Source organism: Phocoena phocoena, chromosome 3 (assembly GCF_963924675.1).
Source record: "Phocoena phocoena chromosome 3, mPhoPho1.1, whole genome shotgun sequence".
In the NCBI taxonomy this organism is placed as follows: Eukaryota; Metazoa; Chordata; class Mammalia; order Artiodactyla; family Phocoenidae; genus Phocoena; species Phocoena phocoena.
This window is the reverse complement of record NC_089221.1, coordinates 5383065-5410595: the sequence shown is the minus strand read 5'-3', so window position 1 is coordinate 5410595 and position 27531 is coordinate 5383065. Positions and strand designations below refer to the sequence as shown.

Genomic DNA, 27531 nt, shown 5'->3' with positions numbered 1-27531 from the left:
AAATTCAGCATGTGCTCCTGTGGGAAAGAGGCGCCTTTTCTCTGGACCTATTCTCGTGGGATTTTCCTCCACAGCTCCAACAAATACGGGAATTAGTCTCGCTGTTATTTTTTATTTATTTATTTATTTTCCGGTATGTGGACCTCTCACTGCTGTGGCCTCTCCCGTTGCGGAGCACAGGCTCCGGACTCACAGGCTCAGCGGCCATGGCTCACGGGCCCAGCCGCTCCGCGGCATGTGGGATCTTCCAGGACTGGAGCACGAACCCGCGTCCCCCACATCGGCAGGTGGACTCTCAACCACCGCGCCACCAGGGAAGCCCTAGTCTTGCTATTTTTATTGTTCTCTGCAAACTTTGGTCATACTTTTCTTTAATCAGCTCATTGAACATTTAACGGCTATTTTTCGCTCTCGATTTTTGAATTTGGGGTATGGGTACAGGACCAGTCAGTTCCCAGACTTGTTGGAAAGGCTCTACAGGTGTTCTGTGGGTGACGAACACAAGCGAGTCACTCCAGTAACAGCCAGGCATTCTCTACACGTTACTGTTTGCTTTAATTTTCTGAACACGGCTGAAGGGTGTGAGCAGCGTGTTGTAAGATTTGGGTTCCTGATAGTCAGCCTTCTTCCATTATCAGTGAAGTTGTGTGATAGTTTTATTGTATAAACATTTAATCAATCAAATTCACTTGTCAAGTGTGGGAAACCCATAAATCAGTAAGCAAGTAAAGCAGAAACTTAAAATACTTCTGGTGGTTTTCTATATTGTTCAAAATGCCGAAATAGATCATGTATTCTTCTAACCTTTTGGTACATCCTGGGATATAATATAGGAGAAGTGTTTTTGGGAACCAGGTTTTCTAGAAGGTATAGGACTTATTATGTATAGGACTTATAGCTTGGGCAGATTTCATTTTTATCCTTACTTTTCATAGACTAGGAACTGTAAGGAATTATCCTAAAGCATTTTTTAAGAGACCTTGTTCTGACAGTCAGTTGTTGAGAACACACCTTATTGTCATGCTGTTTGTGTTCTTTTTAAATGTCTGGGTTGAAGATGATTTATCGTAGGTGTTGTATATATTTAGAGACTGTTTCTCTTAAGAATTTTTTAGGGACAAAGGGGACAGTGGTGCTTTTAATTTATCCTTAAAAGATACGACAAGTTTGCAAAATAGGACTTTAAAGACTCAGGGGCTAAATTTGAATTACATAACTATAAATTAAATACAGTTTTTTAAGATTGTTTGATGTTGAAATCTGTGAAGATTTTCATCAACATTTGTTAGCTCAAAAGAGTTGTTTCTAAAGCTATATAAGAAACATACTTTTTCATTTTAATTGTCTGTGTTTAACTGTCTAAAAGTTCTTAAATATTTTTCTCGTATGAGTAAGGGCTTTCACAATCATAATAACGTACAATAATTTACAATCGAGTTTTATTCTTATAATAGTAAATTTACATTTTAACTACTAGAAATTCAACCTGTAAGGCACATAAGGAAATATTCCCTCAAGTTATATCTAGAGACTGCTGTCTATTTGAAAATGAAACTTCAGCAATGTACAATAAATAGTGGCAGGCAGCGTTCAAATTAGTGGTGTTTGGTGGCTTGGTAAAGTAGTAACTGGCATGTGTGCTGTCATTAGTCACAGACAATTTGGGGTTGCCAGTAGACGTTTGGATATCAGCAAAGGTAGCAATGGGTCAGCAGGTTTTCATCAGTTCTACAGCTGGAGCCAACCTGAGTGAATCCCTGCCATTCACCTCTAGTGAGGCCAAAGGGAGTATTTAAAGCTAAACTTTTTGAAATTGTCTGATAAGTACGATTGCATTTTGGTTCTGTATTTTTGAAACAGGTTAAATATTGAAGAGAGAAGCAGGCATAAGAGATAGAAACAAAGCACCGGGACATTTGGAGGGTGGCCGTGAACAGATTCAGCCAGTTTAATCTTCATTATTTGGTGGAAAGTATTTTTCACATGTATCTCATGATAACATGACAGTTGAGCAGTGTCTTCAGATCTTAAGCCTGAGTTTGTGTCTGTCAAATAATCAGAGTCTCAAAGCAGTCAGATGTGTTGTTTTTCAGATGTTCCAGCTTCGTTTTCATGGCTGTCACCTTAGCTGCAGTTTGACACGTGGAAACATTGTGACCCTGCATTGTTAAGTTGAGCTCAGTATTGTACCTCAGAGTTAACAATGAGTTTGGTATGATTTGTCACCGAGTGCCACGTTATGCTGAGCGTGGCCCCATGCGTCCTATCCGTGTACTGACCTGTGCAGTTGGAGCTCAGTGGGTGGGCAGGTGCAAGCTGCGATGAAAAAGCACACACTTCCTAATCAGTGGTGGTGTGATTTATAGACAGTTCAAATATATTCCCAGAAATGGCAGGAGAAGCTTCATTCTTAGGTCTGTATAAGTAGCAGCCTAGGAGCTCAAATTAATGCATTGGTGATTTCCAAGGTTTTTTGGTATGTAAAACATTTCAGTACATTATTGAACTGACTTGTTTCGGAAATATTGAAAAATATAGTAAAAAGGATTGTAATCAAACGTTTGGCAAACATTCTAATACCTGCCCTACGGCATCACTTTGATTCTGTGTGATCTGCATTTTAAGTAATTCGTCACCTTATGTCCTCTGTTGGCCTCCGTGCCGTCGCGTTAGTTCACCACAGTGGAGAACAGCGGGGTGGGAGGCTCCCGTTTCATCAGATCGTGGACACGCATCACCATAACTTCTCAGTGGTGTCGTGTGCGTGTGTCTCTCAGAGCGCCCAGGCCACCTGTGCCGGGGCCGCGGGGCGCAGTGAGAGTGCACCCGTGTGTCCCAGAGCTCTCACGGTGCTGCTGGCCGTCACGCGAGGACGGGACTGAGCGGCCGGAACACAGCTGGGTGTCTCGTTTGGCTTATGACCTGTATAAGCAAGAAATTGTGAAGAGGCCGCTTTAACATAACCCATAAATGTTTTGCTTTCTTTCCGGTCAGGTATCCTGAAGAACTTGCCTGGCACACAAACTTAAGTCGAAAAATCTTGAGAAAGTCTCCACAATTGGAAAAGTTTCACCAGTTTCTGGTTAGCGAAACTGAATCTGTGAGTAGATGCCTCTACATTTGCTGGTTTCCTTGCAAATTTAAATGGGTCTCAGTATCAGTCCGGTAGTTTTATTTTAACCATACGTGCCTCTGGGAGTGCCGAGGTGGATGAGGCAGGCAGAAAAACACGCTGAAGTGTGTGTGCGCCCCCTGAATTTCTGGTAAGTTACGTGGCTGCTGTCTCGTTTGGCGCCTCTGATCGTGAAACGTCCGGCGGGCACTGTCACACATGCCGGCGTGGCTCCTTGTTTCTGGCCGCTCCGGGTTGGGGTGGCCGCAGCCGGGGGCGGGGCACAGCGCCCTGCTCCATGGGCCTCGCTCAGGAGCAGCTGCCCTGTCTGCTCTCACGTCCTTCCGAGGTGCGCGTGCCACACGCCTTTCCCGCGGAGAAAGCAATATGCTCTCACGGCCATGTGTATTTTATTAAAGTGTTTTACCCCGCCTTTGCCAGGCAGACAAACAAGACCTAAATGCGACAGCTTTGGTTCTCGTAGAACGACCTCGCCTTCGCCCTGTCAGCTCCTCAGCCTCCCCAGGTTCCCTGATGGCGGTTCAGTCACTTGAACTTCTAACCTTTAGCCTCACATCTTCCCCGACAAAATAGCTGTTCCCGCATGTAACGCATGATTGAGTGAAGGCACATAAAATTTGGATGTTGTGAGCTTTGCAGTTTACTTTCAGCTTTTTTTGGCATTCTTAATAGTCTCACGTTTAAAATCAGAAGCTGCCCCTTCTTATTTTCTAATCTCCTTTCACTAGCCAAGGAAACCTCTGTGTGTCACCAGATGGTTTTTATTTCTTTTTCATTCGGAGCTTCTGTGTCCAGCTGATAGGATTATCGTGCTTCCCATGTTTCTTGCCTTGAAGCCATAACCAATTTAGAAACCTTTCACCTCGCTCCGCTCCATTCTAGTAGCTACTCAGTCCAGGGTAGAGCTGTTCCCTCTTGTGGCTCTGTGTCCAGCTTGGTAACCTGGTAACCTGGGCTCCGCTTGCCTGGTTTCCCACCCCCATCCCCACCCTGGTAAGGAGTAAACAGAGCTGAGCACCACCACGGGCCCAGTTCTGTGCTCGGCTCATACAAGAAGGGGTTCTCTGGCTCAGCTTTTAATCTACTTGGATGCGTTAGAGAGCAATTTAGGTTCAAACTTCAGCAGAGCAGAGGGTTTGTGGGGAATGGAGGGATACACAGTCCGGTAGGTCGTGAAGAGCTGGGTTTTGGCGGCTTTGAAAGGTAGAGGACCCTGGAGTTTAGTGTTGGTGGCGTGTATGGTAGGGAGCCAGTCCAGATTTTTGATCAGGAGTCAGCCGGGTGCAGTACTCCCTGGGTTGTTCAGAGTTGACTGCAGAGTGTCCATGAATCCAGGGACCACCTGCTGGGGTGTCCATCCAAGGGCCTGACATCCTCGTCCTACGTGAGTGCTCTGGGTGACAACTCGGGTGAAAACAGAAGGCAGGCTCATCAGAATCACAGGTGTAACCCAGAACTTGGGATCTGTGCCCCAGGCGAGGCAGTCATGGTTCAGTCCTCACAGATGCAGTGCTGGCCGGAAACCCATGAGGTGAAAGGAACAGGTGTGAGTGGAGGCCTGTGTTTAGGTTCTGACAGTCAGGTGCGCGGTTGTAAGATGAGTGATGGCTGCTTGGGTGGCCTTTCCAGGACAGGGGCCCCAGGTTGTAAAGAAGCAGAAGCCTCCTGGTAGCTGATGCTTTTTTGGCTTTTTGTTAAGTGTTTAGTCCTAAGCTGTTACAATAGAGTTGTGATTGACACAAGTGCTGGATTTCACTAAGAAACTTCGTCTGAATCTGAACAGCTGTACATTTTAACAGATGTCCTGACCCACGAGTGAAGATCTAGAGGATGGTTGGTTTAGTGAGGAGTTTTAATTATTCTCTCTCTTCCACAGGAAACATGGGGGCAGTGGTTGATGGGGACAGTTCTCAGGAATACAAAGCAGGCGTGGGCTGTTCTGGAAACAGGAGAACTAAGAGATAGAACTTACAGTTTCAGCTATGAAACTTCTAACGGGGACTTTCTGTCCTGTCCTGTGCTCGTGTTATACTTGAATTTCTAATATTCTAATGTTTTGATATTTATGGTCATCCTTACTTAGTCTTTTGGTAGCAACCATTTATCCACTAGTATAAAAATCTGTCTTACTTACTGTCTATGTGATAGTACTAACTTTTGTGTTCTGGTATAATTATATGGTATTTTCCTGTTGCATTGGAAATAACGCCCAGTATTAATTTTTTTCTGCCTTTCTTAATGCCATTGCTGATTTTTAAAAAATTTTATTTTCTAAGGGAAACATCAGTCGTCAAGAAGCCGTTAGCATGATTCCACCACTGTTGCTTAATGCTCACCCTCACCATAAGGTATCGTGCATTGAATAGAAAATTCTGGTGGGTAGGCTACTATCAGTGTTTGTGTCTCTCTGTTCTATTGAGACCTTTTTTTCTTTATATAGTTAATCATTTCTGTTTTCCTTTTCACTTTGGGTAAAGTGGAGAATGACATTTATTTTAGGTTCTTTTTGCAATTTTTACAAGTCAGTTTCTTTACTTACTACTCAGATAATCTTCAGTGTTCTTGATTGACTAAATCGGTTGAAAATCTTAGTGAACATGTATTGAGGACTTGTTGAATGCTGAGGATTGTTCTATGTTGTTTTTGTGAATCGATTCACTTTATTATCCACATACCCCTGTGAGGGTAGATGCTATCACTGTCCCCCTTTTTCCAGATGAGGGGAAGGAGGCAAAGAAAAGTGGAGCCTGAAGTCACCAACTAGTCACCAGTGACTGAGCTGAGACTTGAACCCAGCTAGCTCTGCCTTTTAGCATTTTGTTATACTGCTTCTCGCACTTAGCATCTTTACTTATCATCCCTAAATGTATTGCTTTCACTGGTGTCTAGTGCCATTTTGTTCCTATCCCCTGTGGAGTAAGTATCTTTATCCTTCTGTGGTTTGGGGACATCATATAATATTAGGCCCCTGGAAGTTCAGTATAATATGCTATAGATTCATTCTATAAATAAATGTATTTGGGTTGTGAAATAGAAATGAGAAACTAGTTTCAAGTCGTTCTAAATTAAATGTAGGATGATTGATTTATTAAAAGAAGAACATCAGACATTTTCTTGCTTTTCAGTAGATTTTAGATATGTGCGCAGCACCTGGATCAAAGACCACACAGCTAATCGAAATGCTGCATGCCGACATGAGCGTACCTTTCCCAGGTATGCACTGGGCTGGTTTTTGAAGGGTAGGGGTGCTACTTTGGTGGGTTGTAGACAAGGAAAAGAGCATAACACAGGAGGCATCAGGCCGATGGGTTTTGTGTCTCTGAAAGTAGAGCTGGACGCTGTGCACACTTGTCACTTGTCCTCAGACCCACACGTGCATTGTGGGGAGGGCCTTTACTTTAGAATTACGTGTATTTTCTTTTTCTTTTCTTTTTTTTTTTTTTTTTGCGGCACGTGGGCCTCTCACTGCTGTGGCCTCTCCCGTTGTGGAGCACAGGCTCCGGACGTGCAGGCTCAGCGGCCATGGCTCATGGGCCCAGCCGCTCCGCGGCACGTGGGATCCTCCTGGATCGGGGCACGAACCCGCGTCCCCTGCATCAGCAGGTGGACTCTCAACCACTGCGCCACCAGGGAAGCCCCCTACATGTATTTTCTATAAAAGCAAGTGGTGTTTCTTTTTAAAGCCATAGTAGGTAGATTGCCCTTTGAGTTTTCAGTAGTAACAGTCTCACATTAGGGTTTTTGTTTCCTTTTGACTCTTTACTACCTATGTGAGAGGCAGGAGAATGTAGTTGTCCAGAGCTGCTATCAGACTCCCCAGGTTCAAATCCCACCGCCATTTAATAGGTGAGTTCTGTGACATTACCAGACATCACATACGAAATGGGACATCTGTCTTGAACTTGGAGGACATTATGTAAGATTGCAAAGGTCAGAGCCTCCCAGGGAGCGGGTTGACTTGACCCTGAGGAGCCTCGGCCCCTCCCCAGGAAGCGGATTCGCAGGGTCCAGAATGGAGGCCCAGCACATGTGCACTATTTTAAACACTTGTTGGGGGATTTCGTTGTTTTCTACATCTTTCTCCCCTCACCCTCCTTTTTAGTTAATCGTTAATAATGGAAATGTTACTTTTGGCACAGTAATTGGTACAAAGTGAATAATTGTTGAACAGATGAATTTTGAAGTTTTGACATTTTAATTGACTGTAAAATCCATGCCGAGCCACCTGGTTCCTTTTTCTGCACCTGGTTCCTTTTTCTGGACCACTTCCCTAGTTCTAGCAAATCTGAAACTCGGTCTTCAGTTTGCTCAGTTGTCCATCTCACCTGCCAACCTAGAGGTTACACATTTCAGGAAGTTGCTCCACTTACGCCACCTTTCACCTGACGCACAGCTTTACGTTCCCAGAGGGGTTTGTCATCGCGAATGACGTGGACAACAAGCGCTGTTACCTGCTTGTGCATCAGGCCAAGCGGCTGAGCAGTCCCTGCATCATGGTGGTCAACCACGATGCCTCTTGCATCCCTCGGCTCCAGATGGATGTGAACGGGAAGAAGGAGATCCTCTTCTATGACCGCATCTTATGTGACGTCCCTTGCAGGTACGATTAAGAGGCCGGAAAGCCCAGAGTCCACTCAAAATCAAATCAGGTATAGTCTGAAGTGAATCTGCGCACGGTGCGCCTGCAATTGCAGGTGTCCATCTCGTGGCAACTGGTTTGAAGAGAGAGACACTGTGAGCGTAAATCAGAAGCCAGAAACTCAATTTTAGTGATAAACAGAACGAAGAGATCAGAAAGGGGGTGGTTTTGATCGTCTTGAAAAGGGACACGAAGAAGATACCTGAGAGGCAAGCAGTGTCATCATAAAGCCTCGTTAACAGGCATTTCAGGATGTTAGTGCCGGGAGCGATTTGCTTGTGCTTACTTCGGTGAGTATGTAGGATACTTGTCATAGGATAATACGTGATCACATTAGGCTTCTGTGGTGAATCTTATGTAGCACAGTGAAACTCAGGGGTTCCAACCTTTGGGAAACTCATGTGTATTTGTACACATGCCTTTCTTCAAGTTTTACAAATAAATTATAGATTTTTAGAGTTTACCTGTAAAAGAATTTCATGGCAGGACTTCCCTGGTGGCGCAGTGGTTGAGAGTCCGCCTGCCGATGCAGGGGACATGGGTTCGTGCCCCGGTCCGGGAAGATCCCACATGCCGCAGAGCGGCTGGGCCCGTGAGCCATGGCCGCTGAGCCTGCGCGTCCAGAGCCTGTGCTCCGCAACGGGAGAGGCCACAGCAGTGAGAAGCCCGTGTACCGCAAAAAAAAAAAAGAATTTCATGGCATAGCTGAATAACTGAGTTTTTCCAAAAAGAAGAGAATCAAACTTAAAACGTCTGTTAATTTCCTGGAGGCAGTGACATAGGCACTGGTGTCACACATGTTTAATACCTTCTGAACACATGACTTTGTTGAGACAAAGTACAAACTTTGTCTCAACAAAGTTTAGTACAGACGCTGCCACAGAACTTTGTTAGCACTAAACACAGTGTTTAAATATGACACATCGGAATTAAATCCTGTCTTATTTAAACAAGGGGCAGATTACTGCTGGTGGCAGAACTCATTAGCACTGAGTGTGACTGCCTGTCAAATACCGAAAGAATTCTCCTTCACAAAATTGAAATAGGTCATGAGCTACGTTCCTTTCTTTCTAGATTGCAGCTTTTTAGTTTTCCTTTGGATCAGAAAAACTGATTTTTCCCACCCCTGTGTTCTTGCGATCACAAATATCATACTGTGAGAAAGACGTGACCTCATGAGCTCTGAGTTGGAAGCTGAGGGAATTAGAATTTAAGCCACCACCATACACGCAAGGGATGTCATTTGAAAGCAGTTATATCGTATAGGACGTTTCCATCCTGCAGACCCTTCACCTCAAGGACATGTGACTAGACCATCAAGGAAAATTAAATTTTACAGAGAAAGCCAGCAGACACAGGAATTACTCAAATTCTGAGTAGATGAAATTGGACATGGACAGAAAGATTGATTGATCAACTCTGTATTATGGAATTTACATGTAAATGATTTCCATTAAGTAAAAGCAGAAATTAAAAAATGTTTAAGTGTGATATATAGAAAAATCTTGGTAAAGAAATTAAATTGGCTTAATTGAATTTGCTGTGGAAATCCTTTATGAGTATAAGTTTATCATTATTCTTGTGATTCTGATTAAAATGTTACTGTTGATTAGCCAAGTTTCTTTTCTAAGTAGCAGGATCAAAAGGTTCTGTGTCCTAGGTCTGAAATTAGTTTTTTGTTTTGTTTGGTTTTGTTTTGCGGTACGCGGGGCTCTCACTGTTGTGGCCTCTCCCGTTGCGGAGCACAGGCTCCGGACGCGCAGGCTCAATGGCCATGGCTCACGGGCCCAGCCGCTCCGCGGCATGTGGGATCTTCCCAGACCGGGGCACGAACCCGTGTCCCCTGCATCGGCAGGGGGACTCTCAACCACTGCACCACCAGGGAAGCCCTGAAGATTAGTTTTGCTATAGTATTTTTTCTCAAATGGAAACAAATTACTATCTCTTTGTTGAGAGAGGTGTTCTTTTCAAATCTTTGTTTCCTTATTGCATTGAAATGGAAGTGCAATTAGTTTACTCTACTAGAGTGTCCCCAAAACAAAAATAGAAAGTTTATTGTAGCTTGTGAGAATTTAGATTGTTTTCTAATTGGTGTTTATAATAATAATAATGATACCTGTTTTGTAATTTAACTCGAATATGACATATTTGTTGAGCTGTGATCATCTAACCGGTACAGAGTTTTAAGTTCTTAAGTATCTTTCTTTGCAGTGGCGATGGCACTATGAGGAAAAACATTGACGTCTGGAAAAAGTGGAGCACCTTAAACAGCTTGCAGCTGCATGGGTAAATAAACCGTGTAATTGGTAGCCCTGTGTGACTAAGAGATTAGTGAAGGTTTATGGTTGAATTACCTGGGCACCCAGAGCTTCAGGGTGACTGACTGTAATCCTCAGAGTGCTAATGGCCGCCTTCACGCGGGTTTGCTTATTTGTCAGAAGTAGTTGTTTTTGAAACCTCTCGAGAGTAGGAAACTGAAGATTGTATACATTTCAGGTATACATTTATTGAGAATGCCTTCTATAAAAGTTTCCTGTAACATTTCAGACATGTGTTTTCCGTGAAATGACCATTTCTTACTAATATTTCTCCTCTCTGTTTTCAGTTCTTTTGTGTTGAATTATTTTGCTTAACCTTTTGACCTCTCAGATATATGTTTTGGTTGTCTTTAAAGAAAATTTGGAAAGTTCTTAGAAGTGAAAGGAAAGAGAAACTCTTATAACTCAAAGATAATTTCTCTCTTGCCTGGTATATTATAGTGTTTTTCTGTGCAGAGGGATTTTTAAAATAGCTGTTTTGATTTTACTGTCTACAGAGCTTTGCTTTCTTTTTTTCACTTAACATTAAAATTATACAAATATAGAACTATGGGTGATCTGGAGGGTACTAATGAATATTTACCATAAATAACTTCAGGAAATTTTGTTTCTCTATTAAAAACTTACTACTGTTTTTGTGAAACAGGCAATTGGGATTATAATGTACTAAGAGATACAAACTGCTCATGGAAAGAAAAAGCAAATATTTGTATAAGTGTGGAGACTTTTTAATAGTGAAATTTAGCTAGTAGTATATTAAATTCATTTGTTAATCAGCTTTATGCTTTGCTTGTTGGCATGTTGGGAAAGGTTAACAACAGTAACAACATTGTAGTAACAACATATAGTAACAACATCTATAAATAGGTGCTTTTTAGATAAACAGGGAACATCTTATATAGGGTTAATCTAACTTCGCTTAAAAATCTTAAAATTTTTGTTGTTATTTTTTTTCTTTATATAGGAGTTGCTCATCTTACATAGAGTATTTTATGTTTTATTATGTCTGTCATAAAATTTGTAATGAATATGTGCTACAGTCAGTGCCTCTGACGTATGTGCCATGCGGATGTGCTCGGCACATAGGGTAACCTAGTCTCCGGCCCTTAGTTTACAGCTGCGGATTGCAACTCGGGGCGCTGAGCAGCTAGTGGAAGGCGGCAGGATGGTGTATTCCACGTGTTCACTAAACCCCATTGAAGATGAAGCAGTCATAGCATCTTTACTAGAAAAGAGTGAAGGTAAGTGCGTGATGATCTTTCAATAAGAGTATGTACTTTTCAAAACCTTTATTGCTATAGTGTATTTTTCTGTAGGCTTTTTCTACATTTGCTTGTGTGATTAGCCTATAAACCCTAAAATGAGGTATCTCTGATTAAAAACATGCTTATATAATGGGTTTGTTGTGTTTCGTGGATTATGCAGTTTGCCCATTTTGTTTCTCTAAGTTTGAAAGGTTATGTCAGATCCTTACCACACTGTTGCATTTTTTAAAAAATTGTGGTAAAACTTACATAACTTAAAAATGTACCATCTTAACTATTTAAAAATATATAGTTTGATAGTGTTAACTACATTCACATTATTGTGTAGCCAATTTCCAGAGCTCTTCACCTTGCTAAACTGAAATTCTGGACCCATTAAACAACTCCCCAGTATCCCCTCTGCCCGCCCACCCCCCATTATTTTTCTGTCTCTGTGACTTTGACCACTCTAGATATCTCCTTTGACTGAAATCATTACAGTATTGTTTTGTGACTGACTGGCTTACCTCTTTTCGGATAATGTCCCCAAAGTTTACCCATGTTACATAATATATCAGAATTTCCTTCCTTTTTAAGGCTGAAAATATTCCATTGTATGTTTAGACCATATTTTGTTTATCCATTAATTTGTTGATGGACACTTGGTTTTGCTTCTGCATTTTAGCTGTTGTGAATAAATGCTGCTTTGAACATGGCTGTACCAATAACTCTCTTAGACCCTGCCTTCAGTTCTTATGTGCGTACACACAAGTGGAATTGCTGCACCAGATGGTAATTCTGTGTTTATTTTTAAGGACCCACCATACTGTTCTCCACAGCAGCTGCACCGTTTTACATTCCCACCAACAGCGCACAAGGGTTCCAATTTCTCCACAGCCTCGCCAGCACTTGTTATTTTCTGATTTTTTTTGTTGTGGTTGTTTTTTTGTTTTGTTTTTTGATCGTAACCATCCTAATGTGTGTGAGGTCTTATCACACTGTTTTATACTGAGGGACCAGCGTAGGTTGTAAGAACATTTCATCATGTTTTTGCTGAAATGTTAACCTTTCCGTCAGTTTCTCCTTAACAGAAATAATTGGAGATTTCAAACTAACTACATTTCCAGAATAGAATGCTACCGAGTTTTCTACTTATGTATGAAGCAAGTTGAAATGCAGATGTTGAAACAGGTGTGCATTTCCTGAGGCAGTATCCAAGACCGTCTAGGCTTCCGTTACATTCTTAGTGGCCGAGTGATCTCTGTGCTATGTGGTCAGCCCTCTGATTGTTTGCACCTTTGGGGTCTTTTCGACCTGAATTTACTATGTTGTGTTTATTTTGTTTTGCTATACTTACATAAAGATGTGATTTCTGAACAGTGTTTCTTGCATGGTTATGAGCTCTACATTTTTGATGGTACTTTATTTTGAAAGGCATGTGAAGAGGAGAGCTGTGGGTGATGTAATTTGATAGTAAATTTAACTCTTAGTGTCCTATTATGTAATTACTTTCTAACCAGGCAGGTGGGTTTGCAGTCTCGGTTTTGCTCTCACAGCCATCTCTGCACGTGGTTGCTCCAGACCACACTGTATATGTCTCATCTCCATCCTCCGTCATGTGTAGACGTCATGTAGAGGCGTCATGTGTGGACGTGGCTTCATCAGACAGTAGGCCTTGGCCGGGCCTTGTACTCTGCAGTTGCTGGGGATTTCGACTGGAGAGGCTGTGGTCCCCACCTGGAAGTCCTCAGACTCAGCTGGGGGAAGGTGGCCGATACGCATTCAGTCTACACGCGCTGGGCCAGCGTTGGCAGCTTCTGACCCAAATGCTGACAGAAAGTCACTGCTGAGCCCAGGGCAGTGTTTGATTGAGAAAACCAGTTTTCGTTCACTTGCCCTATTATTTAGTGTTTGCTTTTAAAAGCCAGAATATTTGGATGTACTAGTGGAGGTCAGTATGATGCTTTTGTCAAAGGTTTCTTACTGTTGGACCTCCACCTCGGGGATTCTTTCGCTCTGTTTTCATGATTGCCTGCATTTTTCATAGCTTCCATGGGGCTTCTGTTGGATTTTCCTCTTCCTGAGACCGTCTGCTCTGTCTGTGGTCTGTGGACGGTAGTTCATTTGAGAGGTTTCCTGTAATGGCCGTAACGTACAGCTTCTGGTAGTAGTGCTTCTGTAGACACAGTGTTCTTTTTTTCTTTTTATAAATGTATTTATTTATTTTTGGCTGCGTTGGGTCTTTGTTGCTGCGCGCAGGCTTTCTCTAGTTGTGGCGAGCGGGGGCTACTCTTCATTGTGGTGCGCGGGCTTATCACTGCGGTGGCTTCTCTTGTTGCTGTGGACTTTGTCTCGGACGTGGTGTGGACTCTGCAGCTCCCTACTGCAGCAGCTTTGCTGTGCTGTCATTTACGCACGTAACATTCACTTGTTCTGAGCATGCAGTTCAGTGCTCTGTAGTGACTTCACTGCATTTTCGAGAAGAGCTCATTTGCAGTCACTCCCTGTTCCCACCCCCGCCCGCCGCAGGAACCACTAATCTGCTCTCTGCCTGTGTGGATCTGCCCTCCCTGGACATTCCCTGTAAATGGGATCATACAATATGTGATCTTTTATAATTAGTTTCTTTCATTGGGCATAATGTGAGTTTTTGTTTTGTTTTTTGTTTGATACATAGGTGCCTTGGAACTTGCTGATGTGTCCTCTGAGTTGCCAGGACTAAAGTGGATGCCTGGACTCACACAGTGGAAGGTAGTCTTTCTGCAAGGACTCTGACTCAGGAGGGCAGATCAACTTGATAGACCTGTTAGACTTGTGGATGTTTTAAAGCACCCACAGTTGGGTAACTTGGATAAATAGTTCATTTGGTTATGCAGCTTAGAACCAATTTCAAAATTATGTTTAATGACAGATGGTATGATTACACAAATATTTCTCTCTGGCACTGGAAAAGATCTCCTGTCTTTGTTCTGCAGTTAGAAGGCAGCTTTGTTTATTCTCATCCCCATAAGTATAGTTTTGCTTTTTTTCTTTGAACTGGCTGGAATTCAGGCCTTGTTTCCAATATGAAGCAATTCGGTTTTCAGTTTTAAACGAGGAACAATCTGAGGCTTGTTTTAAAAAAGAAAAAAAAACCCACATGGAAAGTGAAAATGCTGCTTTACAGAATGATTGTCCTGTTCCATGGAATAAAAGGTTGTCTCATTTTTATCTTTGCAAACAGTCCTCGCTTGGGAGAGAAATGAGAATTGCCCACTCTGACTTTTCCTATTATTAGGTGCGGCTGGTAATCTAGAATCCCGCCCTCTCGTTCTGCAGGTGATGACGAAGGATGGGCAGTGGTTTGCAGCGTGGGCTGATGTTCCGCACAGCAGACACACCCAAATTCGGCCTACCATGTTCCCCCCAAAGGACCCCGAGAAGTCACAGGCGATGCACCTAGAGCGGTGGTGAGCTTGTGGGGAGGTGGGACCTCTGGCGTGTCCTGCGTGGTCTGGGCTGTGCCCATGGCCGACCCCTCATATGTGAACTTTTCAGCAAGTAAGGTTCTCAGGGCCTGAGCTGCAGGCGTTGAGCATTTGTAAATAACAAAAATAAATGGCTTGAACTTAATTAGGTAATACTTTGGCCACAACGTTAACTTTTTACACATTACACATTGATGATTCTGTCAGTGAGGGTTGGGTGAATATTTACAGCAAAAGAATGTACTTAGGATCAGTTAAAAAGAGTAAATTGTGTGGGTTTTTTTTTTTTTTTTTCAGTCTTAGGATATTACCACATCATCAAAACACTGGAGGGTTCTTCGTAGCAGTATTAGTGAAAAAGTCTTCAATGCCATGGAATAAACGTCCCCCAAAGGTAAACATCTTCCGAAACAATGTAGCATACCGTGTGGTCTTTTTGTGCAGTTGAGGCAGAAGCTGGCCGAGGTCAGTGGAGCGTTTTTGTGTGTGAGGTGGTGATGGTGGTATTCTTAAATTTAAATTTTGAGTTTTCCAGAAAGCAGCCGTGTCTTTTAAGGGAGATGGAAAAGGCAGAGTTGGGAAATGCATTTCTTCTATATCTTAAATCCAGTTCTTTAATAAAAATTGGAAAGTCATAAAGATGGCTGCTCTGTGGTTTGGGATCAGAAGGAACCCCTGCAGGCCGGTGTCTGTGTCTGCCTTCCTGTGGGTAGTTTTCAGCCGGAACAACTCTGCCAACCTCAGGCCAGCCAGTCTGCCTTGGCCATAAGAAGTAATGGCAAGCTGTCCAGGCCTGGCTGAAGTGGACATAGATAGGGCCTGACCTGTCGAACGAACCTCAGCCGCCCCCTGGGTTATGTAAGGGAGGCCCTGAAGCCGAGGGGTTCGGAGAGGGCAGCCTTGAGTCTTGGCACAAAGTTGCCGTGTGATGCGCTCTCCTCCCCTTTATCAGTGTATCAACGTGGGGAACTTTGTTAGTGTGTCCATCCGTTGCCGTGGAACATGGCCTGGAGTCACAGTCCATGCTGGAAAACGAGGACAAATAATGCTTGGCCTTTGGAGAAACAGAAAGGAAACTGTTCTCTGGTGTATGGCTAATCCAGACGAATGCTTGGGGCACAGCCTCACACTGAAGCGACGAGGCATTTGTGGGCCGTCTCCATGGCGCTTGTGAGGTTGGAGAGGTTTTCCCAGAGGCGGAGCCCCTGGCTGTCACAGCCCCTCACTCCCGGTCAGGAATGGGGCCACGGGGCTCGGAGCAGCACTCCCTGACACATGAACACCAGCCACGTGGTAACTTAAATTTTCTTGCAGCCACATTATAAAAAGTAAACGAAAAAGTGAGATTAATGACATTTTATTTATCGCAGTATAATAAAATGTGATTTTCATGCAATTAAAGTAAGTTATTAGTGAAATATTTTTCATGCTTGCGTTCCGAGATTTAAAAGCAGTGTGAACTTTCACTCTGAGAAGCGTCTTACGTAGCACGGGTCACATTTGACATGGCCAAAGTGCACGACTGGTGCTGCAGTACAAGGGCACTGGTCAGAGCCTGTCGCACACGTGTACTTCACATTCACTTGCACTTGGGGCTGTGCTGACATTTTTGTCACATCAGTGGTTTTGAGCTTTTTCTTCAGTGTGCCACCTCTGATGGGGCATCTTACCTTTTAGAACAACTTGGTATCATTTGCTCATTTAAATCTTACTACTACTTCTGTCTCCTGTGAGTACGTCAGTTCCTCATTGATTTAGCTTTGAAAACCTGTTTTGGCGGCCTGCCCTGTGAGCTCGCCCAGCGTGACTCTGCTGGGGCCACATTGATAACTCAGATTCTCAGTCTTCAGGATGCCGTTGTCTAGCTGAAGTGATGGAGCTTGTAGAAACAGTCAGAATTGGAGCCAGGGAGAGCCATGCTGACAAAGTGCTGTTGGTATCCTTGTGAGGGGGCAGGATTAGATCTGGGTCATTGCAATGGAACAGAAAAAGCCTCCTGCACAGAGGGCCGTGGGAGACGGGCTCCGAACAGCAGGCACAGGTGGGCATAGAAAGGATGCGTACCATTGCTAGCCTTGGCAAAGGGTTTGTTCTTTTTTGCCTTTTTTTTTTTTTAAACAGAGTACATTTTCTGGGAGGCAGTGTTGCCTAGTGTTAATAGCTTTAGAAACTTACCAACTTGTCCACTTAATAGCTTTGTGAACTGAGGGACATGTTGAACTTTTCTGTGTTCAAGTGTCCTAATTTGTAAACTCACTTCATAGTGATTGAGAATTATCACTTTTACCAATCTTGTGACCTGTTAGAAAGGACGTGTAGCTTTAAAGAATTTTATTAAGTTGAGGTATAATTGACATAAAACATTATATTAGTTCAGGTGGACGACATAATGATTCTGTGTGTATATACATAGTTACAGAATGTATTTCCTCATGGTGAGAACTTTTGAGATCTGCTCTCTTAGGAAGTTTGAAATATGCAACAGTGTTATTACCTGTAGTCGCTGTGCTATGTGTTATGTAATAGTTTTTTTTATATAAGATCGTATATAAAATATACATAAAAAATTAATGTAAGTGAAACATTTTGCACATTCTTAAAGCCAAAATTATACTGTTATCCCGGATCAGAAGTTCGTTTTTCTACAGGTAGTTTCTCAGTCCCTAGAGGTGCACTTCATCTTTCTACTGTCTTTCTTCTAACTTCCACAGTGGTTCATCCAGGGGTCCTGGGAGAGTGTCCACTGTCCTTTATGTATGTCCTTGTCTTCTCGGCCCCGGATAGTATGTTTGGGGCAGCATGCGACTCATCACGCAGAGCAGATGCATGGCAGCATTTCTGAGTGAAGACAAGCTGGCGTTGTTGGCCTTTGCTAGGAAACAGGAAGTTAATACTAGAATCAGTGCCCATGAATTCTGCTTATAATAGCAGATTTAAGACACTTGTTTTAAAAAAATTCTGTTGTCTCTCTTTTGTACATGAAATGCTGTATTCATTTGGATGGATTTTGCGACGTTTTGAGTTCCTTCTTTTCCTGTATCAGGGCAGAGGAGGTTGTTGTCTGAGTTTAAACAAGCTTACCCCCTGTTCCAGCTGCAGGGTGAGTCTGCAGAGCCGCGGGGGCCTGTGCAGCCGGGCCCCGCAGATCCCATGGGAAGGAGCATTTCCCACCCCTTGGAGCTGGAGAGTAAACCGGCCGCTGGTATTAGTGACACAGAAGCAACTGAAAGAGCTGAGAATTTAGAGAATAATGAAAATAAGAAAGATGGTGTGTGTGGGTAAGAAACGGTTGTGTCTTTATTTTATTTATTTTCTTTTTGGCTGCGTTGGGTCTTTGCTGCTGCACGCGGGCTTTCTCTAGTTGCGGTGAGCGGGGGCTACTCTTTGTTGCAGTGTGCGGGCTTCTCATTGTGGTGGCTTCTCTTGTTGCGGAGCACAGGCTCTAGGCGTGCGGACTTCAGTAGTTGCAGCACACGGGCTCAGTAGTTGTGGCTCGCTGGCTCTAGAGTGCAGGCTCAGTAGTTGTGGCACACGGGCTTAGTTGCTCCGTGGCATGTGGTATCTTCCCAGACCAGGGCTCAAACCCGTGTCCCCTGCATTGGCAGGCGGATTCTTAACCACTGCGCACCAGGGAAGCCCAACGGTTGTGTCTTGATCCTCACGTTCTTGTGTCTCCCCAGCCCTTGTAGATTAAACAGGAACCCAGATCTCTCTCGGGGGTGGTTTTGCAGGGGTGAGAAGGTCCTTGCTATATAGGACACGATTCAGTGCTGATGACCCCCCGGAGGGAAGAGACCTGCTTCCCTCCAGAGCCTGGGTGGCGTGGAGCTGGGATGAGGGCTGGGCGGGAGGAGGGATGTGCTGTTGGGATTTAGCGGTATTCCTCGGATGACAGATTACCTCGTTTCCATTCCCTTCTCAGTCCTCCTCCATCTAAGAAAATGAAGTTATTTGGATTTAAAGAAGATCCGTTTGTATTTATTCCTGAAGACGACCCATTATTTCCACCTATCCAGTAAGGATGAATTCAACGTTTTAAATTCTTCTTTTAAATTTACCGTAGGATGAAATGCACATGTGGTCACATTTAACTGTAGTTTTTCACTTAGCCCCTTTTTAACAACGCATGTCAGAGCTGGATGAAAGTTTAGAGGGTGTTTACTGAACCCTTCAATTTAAGGTGAGCAGTAATCAGAGAACCTAAGCCACCCAAAGGTATAGATGATAGAGAGATGGAAAACTCTGGACTGCGGCCAGGGCTCCCCGCCTTGTTCCCCGTTAGGAAATGAAGAGTAGTGAGTCTGGGTGGGATTTCCAGGTAGAACAAGGTGCTCAGGATAACAGTCTTGGGTTCATCTCTTCCTTGTTTGTTGAACTTAGTATCTTTAAACCAGAGTGGTCACTTACATTCATCGTCTTGTAGATAACTGGTCCTTTGCCTGTGTTTGTAAAAACCCCTCCTAAAATGCCCATGGAGCAGGTGGGTGCTCTTAGGTGTGGTGTTGGAGCAGCAGTTGAGGGGAGAAGTTGCACCTGTTAATGCAGGTCCCAGATCTAGCTGCGTTCAGGCGAAGCTCCTGGAGGCCCAGGTGAAGCAGGTGAAGGTGGGCGTCCACGGCAGAGTGCCAGCACCCTTAACCACAGCAGCTTTGAGAAATGGGATCTGTCGGGGAGAGCAGGCCGCCAAGAGGCATTCGTCACATTCTGAACGGAACTCTTGTAAGCAGCCCTGTCTTTTTCACAGGAAATTTTATGCTTTGGGCCCTTCCTTCCCAAAGATGAATTTGTTAACTCGAACCGTGGAGGGGAAGAGAAGGCAGCTCTACATGGTGTCCAAGGAGCTGAGAAACGTGCTGCTGAACAACAGTGAGAGAGTGAAGGTACCGCTCACACAGCCCCGGGCCCGCGTGCGCTCCGCGGGTGGTGCTTTCGTCTCTGCTCGGACTCGGTTGGGAGGGGCTGGCCCTGATGCGGCCCTGCCAGTCTGTCCGTCGTGGGCAGAGGGGAGCCGGGCTGCCCGGGGGCCTCAGCCGCTGCCAGGCACAGGCTGCCCAGCCGCGTCCTGTCCGCCCCGCTGGGCTCACACCGTCTGCGTCACGGGGGACCGACGTCTGCCTGCTGCTCCTGTGGGCGCTTGGCTTTGTTTTTTTCCACTTTCCTTAGATTTTTTCCACTTCTGGGCCCTCTTCATTTGCTTTACAGTTTTCCCAGCTCATTTCCCTCTTGCCTGCTTGTTTAACGCGGCTCATCTCTGTGTGGTCTGGAGGCCCCCGAGTTCAGAGTGTTCTCAGGACAGTGCTAGGCCATTAGGTACTGTCTTTCCTGTCCTCTCTTGGGTGTCCGCTGGGGCTTCCAGGCTGACGGCGTCCTTGCTCCCGATGGCTCGTGGAATGTGTGCTGACCTATTCGTGTGTTCTCAGAGTTTCCTGGTTTTAACGTCTATTGTAATTATCAGTCCGTATAAGCCACAGAAACCAAAGCCGTGTGAGAGTATCGGTCGGGGCAAGAGAACGTCTATTTTAGTCAGATGACTCTTGAAGTATTTTCCACTTCTTTTTTCCTTCTTTTCAGCAGCTACTTAGAGCTCTGTCTCCTTGTGCTAGAAAGGAGTATTTTAGTCGATTATCCTGACTTTCATTTACGTGCGTTTCATCTGATATTTTCCATTCCAGGTTATTAACACTGGGGTTAAAGTCTGGTGTCGAAATAACAGCGGTGAAGAGTTCGACTGTGCTTTCCGGTTGGCGCAGGAGGTAAGCGCAGCCGGTGGGGAGGCACGAGCCATGAAGGCGTGGATGGGTGATTCTGAGCCGGCCCGGCGGGTTAGGACCATTGAGCACCGGGCCGGCTGCTGCCAGGGGGGCTCTCGAAGACACTGAGCTTTCCCGGGGCGCCAGGGTGGAGCTGTGCTTGCTGGCGTGTGTCCCGTGTGTCACCAGCGTCCCGCCTGCCTGGGGCTGCGGTGAGGGGTGGGGCTGCCGTGAGGGGAGGGGCTGCTGTGAGGGGAGGGCCCGCCAAACCCCGCGGACTTGGGCAGGTGGCTCACCTCACGTGCATGGGCGGTGATTGCTACCATTCGTAATGGCCACCTCTCTTTATTCCCACAGGGAATATATACGTTGTATCCATTTATTAATTCAAGAATTATCACCGTCTCGATGGAAGATGTTAAAATTCTGTTAACCCAGGAAAATCCATTTTTTAGAAAACTCAGCAGTGAGGCATACGGCCAAGTCAAGGACATGGGTAAGCAGTTTGACTGGCATAGAGACGTCACTTGTCCTCGTACACATAGTGAAGATGTAGGTGTTCCTGCTTGATGGAGCTTTTTCACTTTATGTACGTTGTGACTTTGTTCTTAGTGCCTGTGTCGATTTTGGGAGGAATTTCTGGAGACACACCTGATAATCCCTTTCATTGAGGGTCAAGGGCATTGCTGGGGTTGCTCTCCTTCCCCGAGCCAGCCTTCCACGGTCACCTGTGCAGGTGTCGGGGCCCGGCCGGCCCACCTGCCAGAGCCCCAAGCCGCCCGCTGTCACTCAGGCAGCCAGGACCGGGCCCCGCGTGGAAGCAGAGGGCAGGTCCTAGCACTCGGGTGTGTCTGCGTCTCGAGGCCCAGGAGAGACGAGCACAGGCTGTCGGCTTGGTTTGGCACCTTGACCAGCTCCCTGCGGTAGAATGTGCATCCTTGCCCAAGGATCCTGCTGCTCTGTGGGTAGCGGTCACATGCTCGCTTTTCTGTTTCATAAACTTCCACCTCGAATCACTGAGTGACGTTTCCTCCTACGAATACAAATAATTCCACCTGGGACTCTAGTTCTGTTTCTCTTTTCATTCTTGCTTGCTTTTTTATAACTCATTCCTTATTTCCGGCTCGATTGGATGAAAAGGGCACAAATCAGTCATTGCAGTTACGTGGTCTCATGCCTTACGTTCCGGCCTGAAGCCTGAGCAGTAGGAGCTCGCCGGGCCGAGGTGTCCTCGTCTCCCCAGGCAGGGCTGCTTTCGAAGGAGGGCTTGCTTTAAAGGATGAGGGGACGTGTGTTCTCTTTCTCTTTTAATCCTACATTTGGACGACCGCAGCATAATTTTTGACAGTTTTTAATGTGTTGTCCCATGCTCTTTCTGGGAGTTGGAGCAGTTATTTACTTAGTCTTGAGTTCTGAGAATTAAGCAGTAGTTAACCCCCACCTCCCTGCTCCTGAGAGAGGCTTGCTGAGTGTTTTCAGTCTCTCAGTGGTCTGACGTGAGCCTCTCCTACACTGTCCCCGTGACCTCACTTGGTGCCTGGCTTGCGGATGGCATTGTGAATTTAGACGGAAAGGCCTCTTTTCTGCCTCAAGACCCCTGAGACCAAGAGTCTAGATTACTGTTCTCTGGGCACATAAACGTGCACCGCAGAGGTGTCCCTGCTGGAAGAGCTCGACCAGTGTGTGTCTGTTTCTCTTCCAGCCAAGGGCAGTGTCGTCCTGAAGTACGAACCGGACCCCACGTAAGTGAGACGCTCCTGCCATCGGAGCCTCCGTGTTCTTGGAGGTGGGAGGATGGTGGGTGGTCTTAGAAGCCTTTTATGCCGTTCCCCTCAAATAGTACTGTGCAAATTTTAGAAATGGAATATTTTCGTATATCATGAAGATACTCTTGATAAAACATTCCTCTCAAGCCATGTGTATTTTTATTTAGAAGATAAAATGCAGAGTCCTATTCTCTGTGCCCCAGAAATCTAATTCTGATTTTTATCTTAAACAGAGGAAGTGTACAGATAGGACAGTCAAGAGAGGTTGAGTTCTTCCACCTCTGCTGTTGGTTCGGCTGGTGTTTGTGGATCACCCGTTAGGTATCAGGCAGTGTTGCTCTGGGCCGGGGCATGGGGGGCCGGCCCCCGTAGCTAGACTGACAGCCACCTTGGGAGCACGGAACCACTGTTCTGCGACACCCCTCACAGGGGGAGCAGGTCCCACGTGGTCAGCACTTGCCAGAAACAAGACAGAGGACTTGGGTGTCAGGCCCAGGGGTCCTCAGCAAGGGGGTGGCAGAGTCGGCGTTTGCATCCCCAGATACATGCCCCAGATACATTTAACAGCTGCCTCTGTCAAATCAAGCACCATTTCCAAAGGAGGGGATAGAACAGGGTCTGGGCTGGAGAGGGGTTTGGGCAGCTTCACTGGAAGGCAGGACCCAGCTGGACAGCAGCCTGGGTGGAGTCTGCACAGGAGGCCAGGTCCCAGCATCCAGCATCGTCTGCAGGGAGCAGCCTTGGGGCGGAGGGGGCAGACCAGGAGTAAGACGGCAGGTGGGTTTTAAGGTAACAGTGCTAGTGTGGCCCACGTAGAAAACTGTAGGCTGTTTTAAGATGTGGGTCCGCTTTTCCACATACACTGGTTTCTACCAGTTGAAGTACACAGGTGAAAAGACAGCTTCAGGAATTAGATTTTTTAAAGAAGAAGACAAAGGGAGTATGGGAATTTTCTGGTATTTTCCTGTCATCGTTTTTTACCAAATCACTAAGAAAAGGAGATGTGTTTCCATCTCCTTTTCTTAGTGGTTTCTCTCTTCCTGGTTCAGGCCTTTCTGTTCTCTTTTTCTGTTTGTTTTTTAAGAAATATGATTGAAACGCTTGTTTGTTCCATGCACAGCCTGTGTCACTGATGCCTGGCATCAGGTAGGCTTGGGACACATGTTTACTTAAATGAGGGCTTTAGGAGCCTAAAAACTAGACCAGAGTCACGTTTGAAAGAAAGTAAATAACAGTATACATGGTACACGCTGATACGTACAGTGCTTGATAAGGGACACATGCATAATACAGGCAGTAGCCGCCCTCCCAGTTAGCAAAGGGGAGTTGATGCCGCCTGGGAAGCCGGTTGCACAGCCAGGGTGTTTGGACCCGGATGGCAGTGCTTGCTGGACACAGGCAGGCTTGGTGTGCTGGGCATTGTACTGTTATGGGGGTGGGTGACCAGACCCAATTCTGGGAAGCATTGAGTCTGCAAAGAATGGTGGTCCTGGCTCCCGGTCCTGGCACCCCACGCGGCTGGCGCTGTTACTCTGGGCCCAGTTACCCAGCCTCTGTGGGGCCTCAGTTTGCTCACCTGTAGACGTGGGCAGGAGCTGCAAGGAGCCATGAGGGACAGGACAGATTCCTGTTGGTGGGTAGGGTGGGCATACAGATAGCTCTTCACATTGGCGAAGACGCAAGTATTTGGAGATTCTAACGCTGAAAGTGTTTGAAATCTGCAGATTTGGGGTTATTCCACTGTGAGTTTTTATAAGGAAAGACTGGCCAACCTGAGGGCGTTGATGCCCTTCGGGACAGGAAGATGGAAGCTGGTTTTCCTTTGAGAGAAGCCTCCATAGAATCACAGACTAAAATGCCTTCCCCGTGGCTTGGGGGTATTTTTGGGGAGCAGTTGTGTGTTAGTACTGCCTATGGTGCAGTTAGGAGGATGTTTAACGCTTACCCGGAGCCGTTCTGTTCACAGGAAACCGGACACACTCCAGTGCCCCATCGTGTTGTGTGGATGGCGGGGAAAGGCCTCGATTCGAACTTTTGTGCCAAAGAACGAACGGCTTCACTATCTCAGGATGATGGGGCTGGAAGTGTTGGCAGAAAAGAAGAAAGAGGGGGCTGTTCCGACAAGCGAGAGTGCAGCCAGCCCTGGGGCTCCGGAGGACAAGGCGGGTGCCGAGCAAGGGGCAGAGTAGCCTGTCGGCCGGATGCTGCCACAGGCAGTGACCCGGTGGCCGGCCCGCCCCGGTGCGCTGGCTGCAGGGGCCTCCACCTCGGCGTCGCCGCTGAGACGAAACCCAGGCCTACTTCTGACTGGTGAGGCACACGTCTGTAAAGACTGGGAAGTGACGGAAGGTTAGGTCTTTGAATGACCCCCGGACTCCTTTCACGTGGAGCGTATAGAAGGTATTTTTTTAGCTTGTTAGAATTTCCCCATTTCTTTGGCAAAGATGGGTCCAGTATGCCTGTTGCTGGTAATAGACTTTCATTGTTAAAGTCTTATTCTGCCAAGACATATAACTGCCCTGGCAGAAAATTTCAGGTCCCTTTTGTTATGCCTATATGGGTCTTAAGGCCTAGTGCTTCTTTTAGGCATTTTTTTAGGGAGAATCTGTAACTACGTGTGGATTGTTGGAAAACTGTACTGTCCGCTTTAATAATTGTATTAAGTTGCCCATTAGTGTGACATTAATACGCAGTGGGGTTAATATCTGAGGTCTCAGATGACTTCTGTGCCTTTGTAATAAAAGGTAAAATAAACTTTCTCACAGTAAGAGCTGTATTGTGAATTGTGATACTAGTCTTGAGGGGCTTATGTGCTTTTATTGGAGTACCCTGCAATTTTAATTTTTAAATGGGGTTTGGGATCCTGGGAAAGTTTAAATAAAGAGTCATTCATGAAAATGGGTGTGTGTACGACTCTAGTGTTTGCTCCAGTTCATGAGGCAGAAGGAACTAACTTATTTTGGGGTAAATGGAAACAGTAGGATTAAAGCCTTAGCTGGTGGAAGGAATTTTAATGTGAAGACAGCTCTTGGATAAAGTCAGTAGTTAGGCCTGAAAGCGCTTGAAGGACTTTCTTGTGGGTTTACCTTTTATCCTCCAGAGGGCGGTATTGACCCTTCAGCTACAGTGAGCCCGATTTGGGTGGGTAAAGGGTTGCTTAGCAGCTTGGGAACCATCTCCAGTGCTGAATGGGCTCCCTCGGGCACTGTGCTGACCAGGCAGGAGCTGCGCGGGCATTTCAGTTAATCACTTACCAGGTCCCTGCTATGTGTCAGGTGGGGTTCTGGGTGACACATCTTATCATGACAATCAGAATTTCAGAAGAGAAGAGTATGGTGTGGTGAACCTTCATGGCCCTGTCATCTGGCTTTCACAGTGAATACAGTCTTATTAATACCCACCTTTTTATATTATTTTGAAGTAAATCGTGTCTAACATTTCAAAAGATAAGGACCCTTTTTCTTTTTAAAAAATAACCTCGGGACTCCCCTGGCGGTCCAGTGGTTAAGATTTCGCCTTCCAGTGCAGGGGACGTGGATTCAATCCCTGGTCTGGGAACTAAGATCCCACACGCCTCATGGCCAAAAAACCAAAACATAAAACAGAAGCAACATTGTAACAAATTCAATAGAGACTTTAAAAATGGCCCACATCAAAAAAATCTTTTTAAAAATAAAAAATAACCTCAGGGGCTTCCCTGGTGGCGCAGTGGTTGAGAGTCTGCCTGCCGATGCAGGGGACACGGGTTCGTGCCCCGGTCCGGGAAGATCCCACATGCCGCGGAGCGGCTGGGCCCGTGAGCCACGGCCGCTGAGCCTGCGCGTCTGGAGCCTGTGCTCCGCAACGGGAGAGGCCACAACAGTGAGAGGCCCGCGTACCGCAAAAAAAAATGAAAAAGTAACCTCAATAACTTCACACCAAACGTAGTAACAATTCCTTAACGTCAAATAACTTACATGAAATTTCTGTACACCGAAAACTATTAAGACATGGATGAAAAAATTGAAGACACAAATAAATGGGAAGATACTCCATGCTCATGGATTGGAAGAATTAATACTGTTGAAATGTCCATACTGCCCAAAGTGATCTTACAGATTTGATGCAAGCCCTAAAAAATTCCAATGGCATTCTTCACAGAAAATAGAAGCCTAAAATGTGTATGGAGCCACAAGAGACCCTGAATAGCCAAGGCAATCTTGAGAAAAAGGATAAAGTTATAGGCATCATATTCCTGATTTCAAACTGTATTAAAAAGCTATAGCAAAACAGTATGCCATTGGTAGGAAAACAGGCATGTAGACCAGAATAGAAAGCCCAGGTGTAAACTCATGCATATATAGTCAATTTTTGGCAAAGGAACTGAGACTATACAATGAGAACAGGACAGTCTCTTCAATGCATAGTGCTGGGAAAAGAGGATTGCCACATGCACAGAGCATGAAACTGGACCCCTATCTTACACATATACAAAAGTCAGCTCAAAGTGGATTAAAGACTTAAATGTAGACTGAAACTCTGAAGTTTCTAGAAGAAAACATAAGGGGTAAGCTCCATGACATGGCTCCTGGCAATGATTCTTTTGGGTATGACAACAAAAGCAACAATAAACAGGTGGGACTACAAAGGAAACCAACAAAATGAAAAGGTAATCTATGGGATGGAAGAAAATGTTTGCAAACCATATGTCTGATAAGGGGTTAATACTAAAATTTAACCTGTTAATACTAAAAATACAGGGAACCCATACAACTGAATTCAAAAAAAAATCCAATTAAAAAAAGGGGCAAAGGACTTAGGTAGGCATTTTCCCAAAGAAGACAGATGGCCACAGATACATGAAAAAGTGCTCAACATCAGCAGTCATCAGGGAAATGCAAATCAAAACCACGAGATGTCACCTCACAATTTGTTAGGATGACTATTACCTAAAAGAAGAAAGGCTGGTGAGGACATAGGGAAGAGAGAACCCTGGTACACTGATGGTGGGAGTGGAAAACGGTCTGGAGGTTCTTCGAGAAATTAAAAATAGAACTACCAGATGATTCAGCAGTCTTCTGGGTATTGATCCAAAGGGAATGAAACTTATCTCCAAGAGATATCTGCACCCCCATGTTAGTCATAGTGTTATTTACAATAGCCAGGGTACGGAAACGGGTAAACCTAAGTGTTCATCAACAGATGAATGGGTAAAGAAGTGGTGCGTGTATATAC

At 45.3% G+C, this 27531-nt stretch overlaps 1 protein-coding gene across 2 annotated transcripts in view; it reads left to right on the top strand.

The window, feature by feature from the left end:
- Positions 1-24526, top strand: part of NSUN2 (NOP2/Sun RNA methyltransferase 2) — a 28649-nt gene extending 4123 nt beyond the window's left edge. For both annotated transcript variants that reach the window (XM_065874049.1, XM_065874048.1), the window contains 16 exons: positions 2995-3100; positions 5410-5481; positions 6262-6346; positions 7541-7733; positions 9984-10058; positions 11201-11331; positions 14012-14085; positions 14653-14783; positions 15099-15195; positions 17895-18079; positions 18724-18816; positions 19546-19681; positions 20474-20554; positions 20909-21047; positions 22254-22293; positions 24284-24526. In XM_065874049.1, the coding sequence (XP_065730121.1) occupies positions 2995-3100; positions 5410-5481; positions 6262-6346; positions 7541-7733; positions 9984-10058; positions 11201-11331; positions 14012-14085; positions 14653-14783; positions 15099-15195; positions 17895-18079; positions 18724-18816; positions 19546-19681; positions 20474-20554; positions 20909-21047; positions 22254-22293; positions 24284-24506 (1861 nt within the window). In that variant the 3' untranslated portion in view covers positions 24507-24526. The remainder of the gene's footprint in view (positions 1-2994; positions 3101-5409; positions 5482-6261; positions 6347-7540; positions 7734-9983; positions 10059-11200; positions 11332-14011; positions 14086-14652; positions 14784-15098; positions 15196-17894; positions 18080-18723; positions 18817-19545; positions 19682-20473; positions 20555-20908; positions 21048-22253; positions 22294-24283) is intronic.
- Positions 24527-27531: the final 3005 nt, after the last annotated feature.